The sequence below is a fragment of the Patiria miniata genome, unplaced genomic scaffold (assembly GCF_015706575.1).
Source record: "Patiria miniata isolate m_02_andy unplaced genomic scaffold, ASM1570657v1 HiC_scaffold_9, whole genome shotgun sequence".
Lineage (NCBI taxonomy): Eukaryota > Metazoa > Echinodermata > Asteroidea > Valvatida > Asterinidae > Patiria > Patiria miniata.
In genome coordinates, this window is record NW_024037076.1 from 12,434,636 (window position 1) to 12,449,256 (window position 14,621).

The following is a 14,621-nucleotide window of genomic DNA, read 5'->3' on the forward strand; positions in this document are numbered from 1 at the left end:
ACGGTTCTCATCGTGACAAACATTTCAGTCGAGACAACATCGACGGTTTGAGCCAGCATGATTTGCAAAATATTTTTATAATATGAGTATCATAAATAACAACATTACACCTGCATAACCTAGCTCAGGGATTTTGGCCACTCACGCGGAGTAGGCCTAGTCAAACTGGCGTTCGAACCTTGATTTTGTGAATCTTAATTAAGACTTTGGAGTTGGGCAAAACCATTGGACACAAAGTCACCAGGGCCGGGCTTGACCTTGGAGCTTTCAATCACTTGTGTTGAACTCCCTTCCCGTTCCCCTCCCCACCCTACCCACCCCCATTTATACGAAATCAATAAACTCTAATATACATCAACTTTTTTGAGAGAGGGCGATATTTCTGAATGGGCAAACTCTCCTCGTACTTACCCATGTTACCCACTAAAATAGCGCCCTCCATATCTCAAAAGGGCTAATGCAAATTAACTTCAGCAATCGTCGCGACTGTAGGCAGCACCAGGAAGAGTCGGCAAAGAATGGGTTTTATTTCGGCAGTCGTGTGTTATCATCGTCAACAAGAAGAATCGGGTGCTTAAAAGTGCTCCCGACCATGTAAATAGGGATAGCGTCACTAGTCGCCAACGGCAACGGTGGAATTCAACTCGAGAGACAACTATTACAAGGTAGACTTTATTCATCCGTATCATGCTTTGCATATCGGCATCACTGTCTGCTCATAAGGGGACGCGAGTCTGTAGTCAGCCAAAGCGACTGGAAAGGAGAGTGGGATGAGTGGCGCTATCTTCTATTGCCATCTCTGTATTAGTTTTGTAAGCGCGATTGCACTTGTCATGTCTATAGTGTGTAGTATTGACACATGCATCGTACGTGACGGGTTGTAAGGTTGCCATACCTGTCGTTCATTGCAAACTCTTTAACTACCATCCAATTGCGGCATTCGTGAACAGTTTTGAGAAGCGGAGCCCATTTCTCCCTCCACAAAGACAGACCGTAGACGCAATTTTCACCGTCTTCACATCTACATAGTAATGGGTTTTCGCAGAATGACTTTCAGCATTGTTGCCAAAGCGAAACTCTAGCCCGTACTTTCGATACTTTGCCACAGTGTGCGCGTGTTGGTGAATGCTGCCGCGCCGGATTATCGCGGAGTTTTAATGGTGTTTGTGTGCAATAAAACGGATCAGACGGATTCAGACAAGCTGTATTTTCATCTCAGTAGTAGCACCCATTTGTGATTCGAGAGCAGCAGTAAAAAGACGTCCTTGATTGGAACTGAAAGACGTCAGAGAAAAGCAATCACTGCCCAGCGGAGGTTGGCAGATGCCCACATCGAGCCCATATCTGAACCTGTAAGTATGATTTTCTCTATGGACTTTCTTCACTTTAAAAACGTTCCTTGACGAAACAAAACCATTTTAAACATTTTACACGGCTGTAAATAACACTTCAACCAATTTTTTTTGGGTACTTTTTGTATCTTGAGCTTTTTTTTCTAAGTTGGCGTCTGGCTTGCAGCTCTTATTGTTTTTTTTTCAACTACTGATGTTAGCATTTCTTTTTACTTGCAATACAAGTGTATAAAAAGGTGGTATTTAGCTAGACCGCCAACTCTTGTGTCAGTTTTTATCAAGTTTTTTGGGGGTTTTCCCTCAAATTGACAACCGAAACTTATAATACAATCGGACAAGATAAGATGAAATCTCGCAATTTTGCTTGACACCGCCAGCAGTCCAAAACACACAGAGAATTCAAGCAACACATTTCCACGTTATTCAAGCTAAAAAAAATAAATAAATAACAAAAACTGTTGCCTTTTAAAAAATCAATTAATCACGGATGAACTGATTCTTGTGGCGAACTCACCGTTAGTTGGTACAGTATGTGTAATTAACACATACTGTACCAACTAACGGTGAGGGCAGCACACTTGAGAGTCAACTTTGCCCCTCTCCACGGCTCCGCGATCTACTTACCTACCCGCACTCTAGATTGATTTAACACCGATAAATGTCGGTTCTGGACGGCACGACCTAGGCTTCTATTCACGGTGATCGTAGGGTCCACGGACATAAATCCAGGAAGGTTATAAGATATCAGTAGCTGCCGACTTGAGGGGACAAATTAATCGGTTTTTAATTGGTTCCCTGGCGTCGTACGACAACAAACTGTCTCCAACCTGCGTCACGAGGAGATGATAACAGGACGATACGTGTTGTGTTTTTTAATAACATTCTCATTGGAAGATGTAATTTGTTGGTGTCATTCGAGAACTTCATTTATTAAAAAACAATAAAGAGACATATGCTGTAGATGAGGTTGTTGCTCTGATAACAGAGATAGTCACGAAGCATTGTAGACTAATTCATAATCTACAGATTGGGCTCATTAAAAGCTGTTGTACAAGTGATTGCTATTTTGGGCGGTAGATAATTGTGTACGGTACCATAAGGGCACCAATCGTTTGCAATCAGGTGACTTGATCCGACTTGCATGGTAGAGGATTTGGGGGAGTTTAATTTCTTTCTTTTTTACATCTTCTTTGGACGCCATGTCAAAGCGTCCGTTATCAAGCGCAACTTTATGTAGACAAAATACATATTTCTGCATTGTGTCCACAGGAGGCGGCGTACAACAGTCTATCACGGTTTTGGCAAGCATCAACTTTATCATTTTTACTAAAAAGAACTTGCCGTCTGATGTGTGTGTGATGTGAGACTAATGTATAGTAAGCTGACCAAGTGTTAATCCAAACAGTATACAAGAGAATCATCCTCCGTAAAGGCATAATAGGCATTAACATTTGTTCGAGTTTCCAATAATAACACCACACAAAATCCAAAGAAGAATGTTCAAAACTTAACCTATTGAAGTTTCATCTCAGTGGATATTAAAGTTTTCGAGAAAACAGTAGAAAAACACACAACGTCTTTTGATCACGACACATGATTTCGTCCGTAGCACCTTTTACTCCAAATTCAGTCAATTGTCTGATCGTTGGAAATCACCTACATTTCTTGATTTCTTCTAAATGACAGCAAGCAAGATGGGTTGTTTAGTAGTAAACGAACTTTAATCCAAGTAAGCTTTTTGATGATAATTCGGTAGTACCTGTGTATGCCACAGGGAGACGAAAGGCTCTTTGGATAATTCGGTAGGTTACTTTTGGATCAATCCAAATGATGTCATTGAAACTGTTGTTGGAAGTAGATATAAATGTACACTACTTTACTGAGGCTAACAGCTTCGCCCCTTAACCCACCCCTTGGATATACACCTGTCTCAATCTAAAGCCGTTATATTCAGGTCGCTAGGTGACGCCCACTATGACGGGGTATGTCCAAACACTCCTAGACAAACATGAAACCCTGGAGACTGATCTTTAATAATCCAGATAAGACCCACCATCGGAAAACCGACATGGGTTTCCACACCTGTGGGCCTGGCGAACCCCAAAGCGATCATCATAATCCACTTAGGCAGATAAATGCAGAGTTTTGTACGATAATTGTGTTTGCACGATCGGTGGCAATTTGAGGTCATCGACTCAAAAAATAGTCTATCTCGGAGATAACCCACGTTGCAAGCCCGTATACGTTATTAGTGCTTCATTAATTAGGCTATCTAGGCTTAATTAATTGTGTTCTATCGAACCATGATCGAACTTACTAGAAGCACTCCATTTTCACAAGTAAACTTCGGCCCAAAAAGGACAACATTGATCGGTACTCGTGTCATTTTTTCAATTTGCACTTGCCATGTATCAAGATTTAATGCAAATTCGCATGTGATTTGCTATGTTAGGGCACGGAGGAATGAAAATACATCCGCCATGTTTAAGGGCAGTGTTTGGAATTGCGGTAATGCCAACTTTTATATTCTTTAGCACGGAATAACATACAATAACCATGGAAAGCCGATAGGCCTATATACTCCACCGTTTTACGCATTAAGGCGATATCTGATATTTATTTTGTAACAGCCTTTTTATTATGTCTTGAGCACACACAGCAAAAGTTGATTAATATCAATAATGGTTGCCCGTCTCCTGTCTCATACATGCACTTGCTTGACTTTCCATCACTGCCAGGAATATTTTTCCGAAGTTGACTGTTGAGTAGTTAATAACTTAAGAACGAAGTTCATATCGTAATGATCTTTCTAGCCAGTTCCTTTGGCCCACAGTTAACTCAAAATTTGATTTTCGCTCTTTGCACGCTTCCGCCATAAGCATGCAGAGCCTCGATCTAGCAACTTTGCACAATAAATATATCCGGTTCAGTGATTCCCGTGTATACACGAATCGCTGAACCCCGACACGGAAATCACTAAACCGGCTATTTTTATTGTGTAAAGTTGCCAGATCGAGGCTCTGCATGCTTATGGCGGAGCGTTCAAAGAGCGATAGCCATGGTATACATGTGGGGGTACTGTGCACACCGGTAAATAGGCCTAAACACATCCGCCGAGCTCATGAATAAAAGATATATCATCAAAATATTCTATATTAGAGAGTTATGAGAGTCATAAAATTGGGGAATTGAAGAGATATGGCAATGAACCTCTTTCCCGGACTTGGGGCTTCCAATTCTGAGCATTTTGGATGCAATTGGGCTCGAAAGTGGCACTATTTTGCCATGTTGTGGAGGGATCGTTTTTGGCTACTTTTCCGCTTCGGAAAAAAATAGGGGTTGTCTGCTTTGGGTGAGAATTTCTCGAAAAGTCAATAGTCAACCCGCAAAAAAATGAAAAGAAAATGAAAGATGACATGTTGATCATCATCTTTCTGTGCAGCTTATACCTGTGAGAAGTATGGGCATTTAGCACTAGTGTCTAAGGGAATTTTAATGTTTGGTTGCACCCGTACCGTGAACAACAGAACATCTCGAGATTCCACAAACTGTATTAAGCATCAGTGCACCAACGTGTCCGCAAAACCCCCATCTTGCAGCACTTATGCTTAGGCCTACCCATAATATCCACCGTACGATCCGGCCGTTGGCGGCAGGTGATACCGCTACCGGTGTCCCAACAACATCCGTCGCCCAGCCGTCTGCATTGACACCAGTCCGTCACCTATTTCCCCCGACAATTCGCTTTACTTGTCAGCAATTGTTGCCGCAAATGGACGGCTGTCAAGACTGATCACAAAAACTAACGCACTTTATAAGATATCTTCAAGCCGTCCTTTCCAATTTATAAGGCAATGATGGCAATCATGTTCAATGCCGTTTACATTTCAACTCTTTGCTGCATTTAGTTGTGCAGGTGATTTTAATGATATATTTCAAGAATCTATTCGAAAAAGAATAAGGGATCTTCACTATATGTTACATTTGTTTACAAATTGGATGTTATTGTCAGTTACTCACAAGACGCCAACTTTCAGAAAACTGTTTTCATCTGCACTATATGTGTATCTCTTGATTTTTGAAATGTGATTGGTGTAAAAGTGGTGACATTAACTGTGGGCAAAATAGCAGACAAAAGATTTTTTTTTGGGGGGGGTGCCAATCGGTTGCCCGTCGGCCTTGCCCGCCAGTATATGACGTCACAGGACACATGGTCTGTAGTTCACTAAAATTACTCCTTTTCAAAAATAGTATACTCTTTAAATTAATAATATCAACATGTGGTTTTATTCAGATAGTTCAGTTCGAAACTCAGACTTCTTCAAACTCCAAATGCCTACTCAATGCAATGCAATATTTACATAATTCAACCATGTTCTCACAACGGAAGTAACATGTTGATCCTTATTTACTCAAATGGGTGTCTTGCGGCGGATGCGGCCTTCACCCACTCATGACGAGCCGTGAAACAAACAGAAAACAATCCTTCACTTTTTGACTTTCACCTGTCCTTGTAATTCAATCTTAATGAGGCGGCGCCCAAGGGGACAGTTTTAAAAACAAACTATGATTAAAAAACGGTAGCATATTGACGCTACCCCACATTTGCAGCAATCGTCCTGACCGCTAGGCTGGCGTTCACCAAAATTCTGATCATCGTCATTTTCATGTATCGTAGCCTACTGATATATTCGCCTACATATTAGCGAACACTAATAAGGTAGGCCTGCTTGTGTTTGTTTTTTCACGGCAAATTCGATTTCAATGTACCATTTGTGAAGTGAAACAATGCATACCATTGACCTTCGGTGCTCAGTCTCTTGCATATAACAGTCTGTGAAAAAATACACACTACTGCCGGTTTTTTTCGCGTCTGCAATTTAAGGAGTAATTTTGTGTGTACGTATCCAGACTGATGGCAAATTTGCTCCGCCACATAATTACCGTATTGTGTAGCCTCACTCTACCGCGGAATCGTGACTTCCATTTCCATGCTGCGATATCCATGTTCATGTTAATTGGAGCACGTGGTGTGTGTTTTGTCTACAACCTTCGAAACGTCAGGTTCACGCGAGTGCACACTCGGAAACTTCGCGTCAAACATTTCGGCCAAGTTGATCAGAAGCTCATCTCGCAAATTTCCTTTAAAACAAATTGCAGACATTATATGTATATGTCTTTGTTTTACTTCGCTCACCAAAGATCTTCTAACTTGTAGTCACTCCATCGCCATTACGCGTATTTTGGAATTGCATTATAGTTGGTGATGGCAATTAAGCGATTGAGAAGCGAATATTATCTTCGTTTTTTGATGAGAATTTTCACGTGGCTTCTCAGGCATATCAGGGCTTTTATGAGTTGATGAAGTTCGCTGTACTCGGCCCACGCACCTTGCAAAGTGCGTTGGCTTTGAATGCCTCAGCTCACAGATGGCAACTTCAGTCTTTTTGCCGATCTGCGTGCACGGACAGCTCTTTGAGTTCTGGCATTAGGAAAAGTACGGTAAGTTTGAAACAGGTGACTTGCTTGGCCAGTTTCTCGCGTAGTGAGAAACCGAGGTGGTTTTCCGATTTCAGGGGCACAAGATTTTTTTCTAGATAAAGGTTTCTTCTTTCGCTTGATGGCCATGTAGGAGACTTTCGTAGTTGTCGATAAAAAAACCCCCGGATTCATCATATTATTTTGTCGATTTGTCCGTAACAAAAAAATGTCATCAAAATTCATCGGAATCCATCTTTTGCTAAAAAATATATCACAATATACTTGGATGTATTGGATCTTCAACTACGTAAAATAAGTTTTGTTGAATCGATTTGGTGGTTTTTTTTTCACGAAAAACGGGAATTTTCCGAAGCCTTATTTACGGCCATCGTTCGTGAGCCATGCGTTGTAGCCATCTTGTGTGGACGAGAAATGCGAGCCTAGGGCGGATCCGGGGGGGGGGGGCAATGGGGGTCATGCCCCTCCCCCAACCGGAACCCAATTTTTTTTGGGTAAGCCACATTAGCCCCAAACGTTTGACAGACGTCTACATCGGAAATGACAAAATAACCCGTCAACAATTGAAACAAATTCAGCGACCCGATCTTAAAAATACAATGAATGGTTCTTAGGAGTTTTAAACTCGAGCGTAACTGTAACTAGTGAAATAGCCTAGTGGTTAAATTTCTGACCCACAGGTGGATGAGTCGGCGGTTCGATTCCCGCATGTTTTATTTTAGTTTTCATCACGCGCTGTCCGACACTTTCTATAAAGGATTTAATTTACCGCAGTCCTAAAATACCAACAGCACCTTAGCGTAATCGGTAAGCACTGCTGCTGGTACTGTCCGCGAAGTCCAGGTTGTGCATCTTCGTATAGGTTCAAGGCATTTACTGATCCACTCGGGGACAGTGCTTAGGGTGCCACCTTGTTCCTCCCTTGTACATGCTGCCCATCCCTCGGGTTATATGGATGGACAGGGAAGGAAGTGTGTGGGCCGGGACTGCCGAGATCCCAGAAGAGTCATATAAGGGATCGGCATGGGCTCATTGCGATGCTTGGTCAGCACATAACATTTTTTTTATTTGCCACAGTTTTATTTTCAAACACTTGCAAGTATTAATTCACGGCATAAATGTTCATCAACTGACTCTGTACAGCATGTAGGCAAAGATGTATAGGCCCTACGAATAAAATTAACGTGTAACGTCTGTCGTTCTGAAGCACTTGTCGATCGGTGGGAGACGGGGTCACATGTTCCCTCGAGTATTTTCGAATAAAAAAGGTAGCCTGCATGTGATTCTAAAGCTCAGAATATCTGATACAATGACTCCAAACTCGAAAATGATGTTGAAAATGATGATCTTTCGCTAAAAACAAAATTGCTCAAAGCTCTGAATGTAATGTTTATGTTGCTGGTCCCAGAGTGCCATCCGTAACATATAGGCCTAGTTCTTTTCTACTGACTCATTGACTGACTCACCCATTAGCCCAAAACGTTTGACTCAGGTCTACCCATAGAGAAAGTATGGTCTACCTAGACCCCCCTCAGACTAACGTTGTCCGGGACATGATTGCTGTGCAAATCCTGTAAATTGGACGATAGTCATCATAGGGGCTCACTATGAGCTCTGGTCAATTGATACGCGGATGATGGTTGAACCAAAACAGAGTACCTTCGCCAAATCCTCAATCTAATTCATAATCCACGGAGGTTTCTTTGTTGCTTTAACGAGTCCTTGTGATAGGTAGAGCTTCACGGCAGGGAGTCTGGCTATAACCTGAATGCACTCATTTACGACAGTGTGATGAGAGGCTCAGCGAAGAATAGCGTGTTGGTAATGATACACAAAATAGGCCTTTAGGCCCTAAGCTCTTAATTGCGAACGGTGAAAATTGTATAGGCCTAATCGTCGTTAAATTGCCTGCATTTAATTCTCAACCTGGGAAGTTCGGAAGGATGTTGTGATAACTTTACTTCCACAAAATTCAAGTTGATGTTTTTCATTTCACAGCAAGAAAGTGCGATATTCCCAAAGAAGTGCTAAAAAAAACCTCAAATGTTGTGAGAAGATGAGTCCGGCATACCCTGGACAACGAGCAAAGATTCCTATATGTACGCTAAACGTCGCCGGTTCATTATGTGCGGTGCGGGCCATCCGCATTGTACATACATTTACACAGTTACACACAGTAATTACACCAGTTGTTTATAATCCTGTAATTAGTCTTCAAGTATTATAACTGTTTTTATTTTTTGCCAATGGATGTGTATCGTTCAAAATGAACTTAACAAAGTTGTCTCAATTTCTTCAGATGATACATGTAATACCCTTGCACCTCTTTGTGTCTTCTGTTCTTCGACTATGATTTCATGTACTGAACTATATGCAGTTTTGATACACCAATCCTATTCTTCCACACATCAATATGCTCGAGTAGAACTTTCTGGTTTTCGTTTTGCATGTGCATATTCTTATTTTGGACCTTAAATGTACGCACATTTCATACTTCAAATACAGAGGCTAATTCTGAGCAGTTGAAAACTTGTGTTCATTGTTACTGAATATTCCTTTCTCTTCGCTGATACATGTATTTACTTAAGATTGAGAAATCGGCAAGCAAATTGTGAGCAATTAAACTTGGTACAAAATCTCGGCAAGTCATCATAAATTGTCAACATGTTATCGTACATAAAGTACATGTAGACCTATGTGGTCATGTGACCATCCACACACAAAACACGAACCGCGTCCAAAACTATACAGATTGACTTTTGATGTAGAAAGTTTGTGAAAGTGACAAGTACCCATTCATTCGCGTCCGCCGACCAGGCTACCCCACGTTGGTTACCGCATTATAAAAGGCCCTATAGACTATTTTGGAATCACAAAGGGTGAAAAAAAGATCGCAGAATGTTTACCGATCTCATAATAAGCGCCAGTGGCAGCAATTGCTTGCCAAATCCGAGAACTGCTATTGTGCTGATCTTGTGCCTAGTCATCCGTTACTTGTCACTACGGAGGTTGATCACACGTACGTACGTACGTACATACGTACGTCCATAACCGCTCAAATCGATCTCATCATGCAGAGCTCCCGAATCCGATAACAAACGGATATCAAGAAATGAACGTTATTCTTGTCAGTTGTTCGATAAACGTCGTTTATAATATTGATCCCGTGGTCAGATAAGAGCCGAGTGACATAAACATTTTTTTTTTCTTCAACTTCTTTCGTTTATAGGTGCTTCGCTAGTGAAGTCCGTGCTGTGCTGTGCTGTGCACACTGAACACTCTGGGACACTGCGCACCTGTATGGACTGTCTGCCAAATGCATGAGCAGGTGCAACAGGACTTCGACGGCTAAATACGGAAACATTTCTCTGGATCTGTGAACGAGCATCAGGAAGGAAGGAAGTCAGGAGGAGGCCATTTTGAAGTGATTGTACCGATGAGAAGAATTTGGTGATGAATAATGACGGATGACCCCGTTATCAGTTAACGACTGCCACAAGTTCCTTCACTAATCGCTAACTCGTTTTCGACATTACAACATTGCGTTTGTTTTTTACCGGATTACGGTTGAACGGTTAAACAGCAATTATGATAACCAAATCACAACGCAATTATTTAACCTGTGGACCCTATAATATGTTACAGTGGTTCAACTTCAAAACTACTTGTTGCGCACACACAATTCGGCTCTCTATCTGCTGTAGCAACAGGATTTTGTGTTGAAGTTCCTTGTTTGCATAGCTCTCCAAATACTCCACACGCATTGTGCTCGCCTGAATTCGTCATCGCGGACAGAGGTGTTTTCCCGGATATTTAATTTGGTTTTGCACCGAAGGACAGCCACTGTCTGGACACAAAGGTTGAACTGTGTTAAACGATTTTGCCTGAAAAAAAACCCGGACCTTTTGTGACAAAGCTTTGAAAAGTTTTATGATCATTTTCAGATCGGTAGGTGGTTCTGGGAAGTACTGTATACATGTACCGGCAGTTTGGGACATCTTTGTGTGCAGTATAGTCGGCTAGAACCAGTGTACATGTACTTGTCTGGCTGATAACGCGAGCTGCTATTTCTGTTGGGATCTAAAACTTTGTACTGACAGGATAAACCACCCAAGTCGTAGACAGTAGAGTGGAATCCAATGTAACGAACGGTGCACAACTTGTGGCTACTGCTGGAATTGGGATTTTCTTTATTAAACAAAAAAATGAGTCAAAGGCAATCTCGTACTATGGAAAAGTCGTTTACCAAAGAGGACAGGGCCTTGCAGAAGAACGTCTTCGCCCGTCGGCATCTGGATGCCGATTTGGAGGCCCAGCAGGGTCTTGAGAAGATCCATCTTCAGACTATCCGTAATGAGAAGATGCGACTGCAGAAGGAGCTGGAGAGGATGCGAGGGAGGGGACAGAGGATGATGGGCAGACGACCCGTGGTAGGCATGAGCAACAACACGGCCAGGCTGACCCAGCTACGACTGAATCGGGATCCAGTCATCAACGGGGCCACCAGTCGGGCCGTCCGCGCCACCTCCCCCGTGCCCGGTGCCACGGGCGACCCTAACACGGCCCGCGTGCCCCTGGAGGCCGTGGGTCGCGGCCGGCAATCCATCGAGCTGCCGGCCATCAACCCGGGCAACCGCAGCTCCCGCAACGGCTACCGCAACAACCGCTACGAGATGGGGGAGGATTATATCCGGGAGCAGCAGTTGCTGGAACACAAGAAGATCATGTCCAAGAAACAAGAGGAACTCCTCGCAAGAGTGGAGAAATTTGGAGAGGACCTCGGCGCGCAGAAACAACACCGGGCTGGGAGCGGCGGGGAGCCCTCCAACCGCTCACCCACCGAACGCAGCGTCAAGAGCGACGACGCCATGACATCCATCTCGGATCCTAGCTCCAGTTTCCCCCCTCCAGGAAGGACAAGTTTCGGTGATGCTGCTAAAAGAGGAAGGAGCAACTCCCTCTCTGAGTACGACTTGACCAACATCAAGCAGTCTATCACCAAGAGACTAGTGGGGGAGGAGAAAGTGGGGCAGGGCCAGAGCAGTGACGCCGGCACCGCGCAGGAGAAACAGCAACTTGGACGGACTGTCTCAACCACCTCCAGCCTGGGAAGCCTCAAGACACGCAGGAAGAACCAATCGACGGGGAGTGAACCCTTACCCCGCCCCATGGACATGGTGTTTGACCAGAACACTTACGCTCCTGATGGTAGCTTACGGACAATTCACATGCTGCCAGACCCCACCGACAGCTTTGAGGAGGCCAAGAAGGCCCGGTATCTGCGCTGGAGGGGCCCGCAGGAGGATGATGTTGAACTTTCAGTGGATGAGATATTCGGCAAGAGTGACGGTATGGTCAGTAGAAAAGAAAGTTCGGTGGCCACGCCCTCAAATCAGGGTGGCTCTTTGACCTAGATCAAACCTGAAAAAAACACACCTGCATCTGAAGCTCATTTAAGGGCAGTTTTTACCTACTGAATGTTTCTTTCTGTGTTTTCATTAATTTAGTCGTTTGTTCGAATCTTTCACAAGTCCATCACAAATTTAAGTGTGGTCAACGTAATCACAAGTTCTTTCACAAGTCCAGTCATAGGTTTAACTTGGGTGAAAAATAACAAAGGAATGCTTTTGTCACAGTTTATTTCAATATTTTGGGACTTGACTGGCCACTGGAGGCCTTGTGATGGACTCAACTACAGGACTGTTTTCGTTTATTCAAACAGGCCTACGAAAGTGTGGGCTCTATTTAAAGCGAAAATTAACAAGAATAGTTTGTGATTGAATTTTTCTAATTAATACAAGATTTCACGACTCAGTTGATGAATCTTTGGTGTTCTATACAATGGCCAACGCGGTCCATGCGGGTTCATCAAACAATTTCTGTTTAAATTTGTAGACATCGGACAAAATTAACTTCGGCAGGTAATGTACTAAATCACTTTTGGAATGTCAGTGAAAACCGTCTTTTATATATTGAGAGTAACTTTGTGTTGGTGGTGGATGATAAAACAGCATTAATGCCTGAAAATAATACAAAGTGGATATCAGAAGAGCACAGCAGTATATTGCCGAAAAACATCAGTATTTGAAATAATGTATTTCACCTGCTTTCCTTAAAAAATGTTTGCATAAGTTTAGATCGATTGTTTCAGGGTCCAGACCAGAAAATAGACTTCCATAGACCTTGGTAATTACGCGCACATCCCAAAATTATTTTAAAATAGTCACAACTCTCTGAGGCGTTCAAGAAACGCATCAAATTAAAGCTTATTTCATCATCTTTCATTTTCTGTTCAATTTTTGGGGGTAATTTAATGACTTTTGGGAGAAATTTCCATCCGAAGATGATCACCCCTAAAAATGGTCCTGAAGCCCATCGCCATTTTGAAAAACGATGCACGCGCTCCATTGCAAAATTATAGAGCGCTTTTAGGGCCCAATTTCATCCAAATTTCACAGTGCTGTGCAAGGCTTCCACTTTTTTTTTTTTTTTTTAACCCTGAAGTTCATGGTCCACAAAATGCTCTTATACCGAAGAATTTGATGGCATGCAAATCGTGATTTGGCGGGCGTAGGCAAGTTTGGGCCTATTTGCTGGTCTGGACCCTTCAGAGACAGTCTTTTGTTAAGGCGATGGACTCCAATTATTTTTTAAGCAAATATAACAAAATATGATAAACAATTTCAAAGACTCGTTGGAATAAAGGAATTTGTATTTAATTACTTAAATTGCATGAGAGGAAACAATTCAAGCCAATTTTATTTGGAAGTGTGTGTTCTGTTCGTAGCAAGCTATGGGTAAAACGATACGTCAAAAAGGTACTCATCATGATTTACAACAATTGGTATAGTTGTAATGTTGAAACCCGTCTACTATCATGACGCACAGCATTAGGGTAAACTGTGCATCCTGTTTGGAACATTTCAAGCTGAAATCTCTTGCACAATTTACTGAATTATGTACTTAATCTTTGAACGGGTCATGTTGTAGGTGACAAACTATACCTAATGTGTACCTTCAAGTGGTTCACTAATTTGTTTGTTCTTTGGTGAACATTACCCTATTCCGCTGTATTTAACAGTTGATAATGACGGATTTTGGCATATTACTTTTTACGCAGCCCGTTATAGTTTGAGGTATCATCCCTCTTTTTCAACAGTGAAGCTCATTTTATGATCAGCATTTGCCGTGATACTCGGTAAACAGGGCGAATGGTGCACTTTACACCACTGATTGGTTGTGTTATCACATTGAAACTAGATTTTGCTTTTATCGAAGCAATGGCAACGTTATGGGTATAAAGTAAGGGTCCAAAGTGTGATAATTTTTCATGTCCCCGTTGCCTCTGGAACTTTTTTAATTTGCCGCTTAAGCATCATTATAAATGAGTGCAAACTATTCTCATTCGTTGACTAGGTAGTTAGCTTCACATGATCACTCTTAGGGGGGAAATGCGTTAATTTAACGAGTGCATCCAGAATTTACAAAATCGCACATGTCAGATGTAACAAGGAAAGGAAAAAAAGTGGACCCAAAATTTATAGAAAGACCCATCATGCATGGACCGTGCTATGGAAAGGGGATCGCATGTTGAAACATTCGCGAATGGGAACAAACTAGATCGTTTATTTGATTGAAATCGATGTTGCCGGCAAGTTCAAAGCAGAATATGAAATAGTTTTTTTGATGGATTACATGACAGGTTGAACATTTGATCCTAACTTGGCTTGACGTTTAGCAGCAAAGAAAGGGTGCGGTTGTTTCGGTACA

The 14,621-nt window shown here is 42.3% G+C and overlaps 1 protein-coding gene across 1 annotated transcript; it reads left to right on the plus strand.

Annotated features, from left to right (window-relative positions):
* Window positions 1–465: 465 nt before the first annotated feature.
* LOC119720547 lies at window positions 466–12,274 on the plus strand. Its single transcript, XM_038190252.1, has 2 exons — window positions 466–1,352; window positions 10,081–12,274. Exon 2 carries the CDS (start codon window positions 11,057–11,059, stop codon window positions 12,263–12,265), a length of 1,209 nt encoding a protein of 402 aa, XP_038046180.1. The 5' UTR covers window positions 466–1,352; window positions 10,081–11,056; the 3' UTR covers window positions 12,266–12,274.
* The last annotated feature ends 2,347 nt before the right edge of the window (window positions 12,275–14,621 follow it).

Coding starts and splice junctions, on each gene's coding strand:
- LOC119720547 (XM_038190252.1), top strand. CDS start 11,057: ATGAGTCAAAGGCAATCTCGTACTATGGAAAAGTCGTTTACCAAAGAG.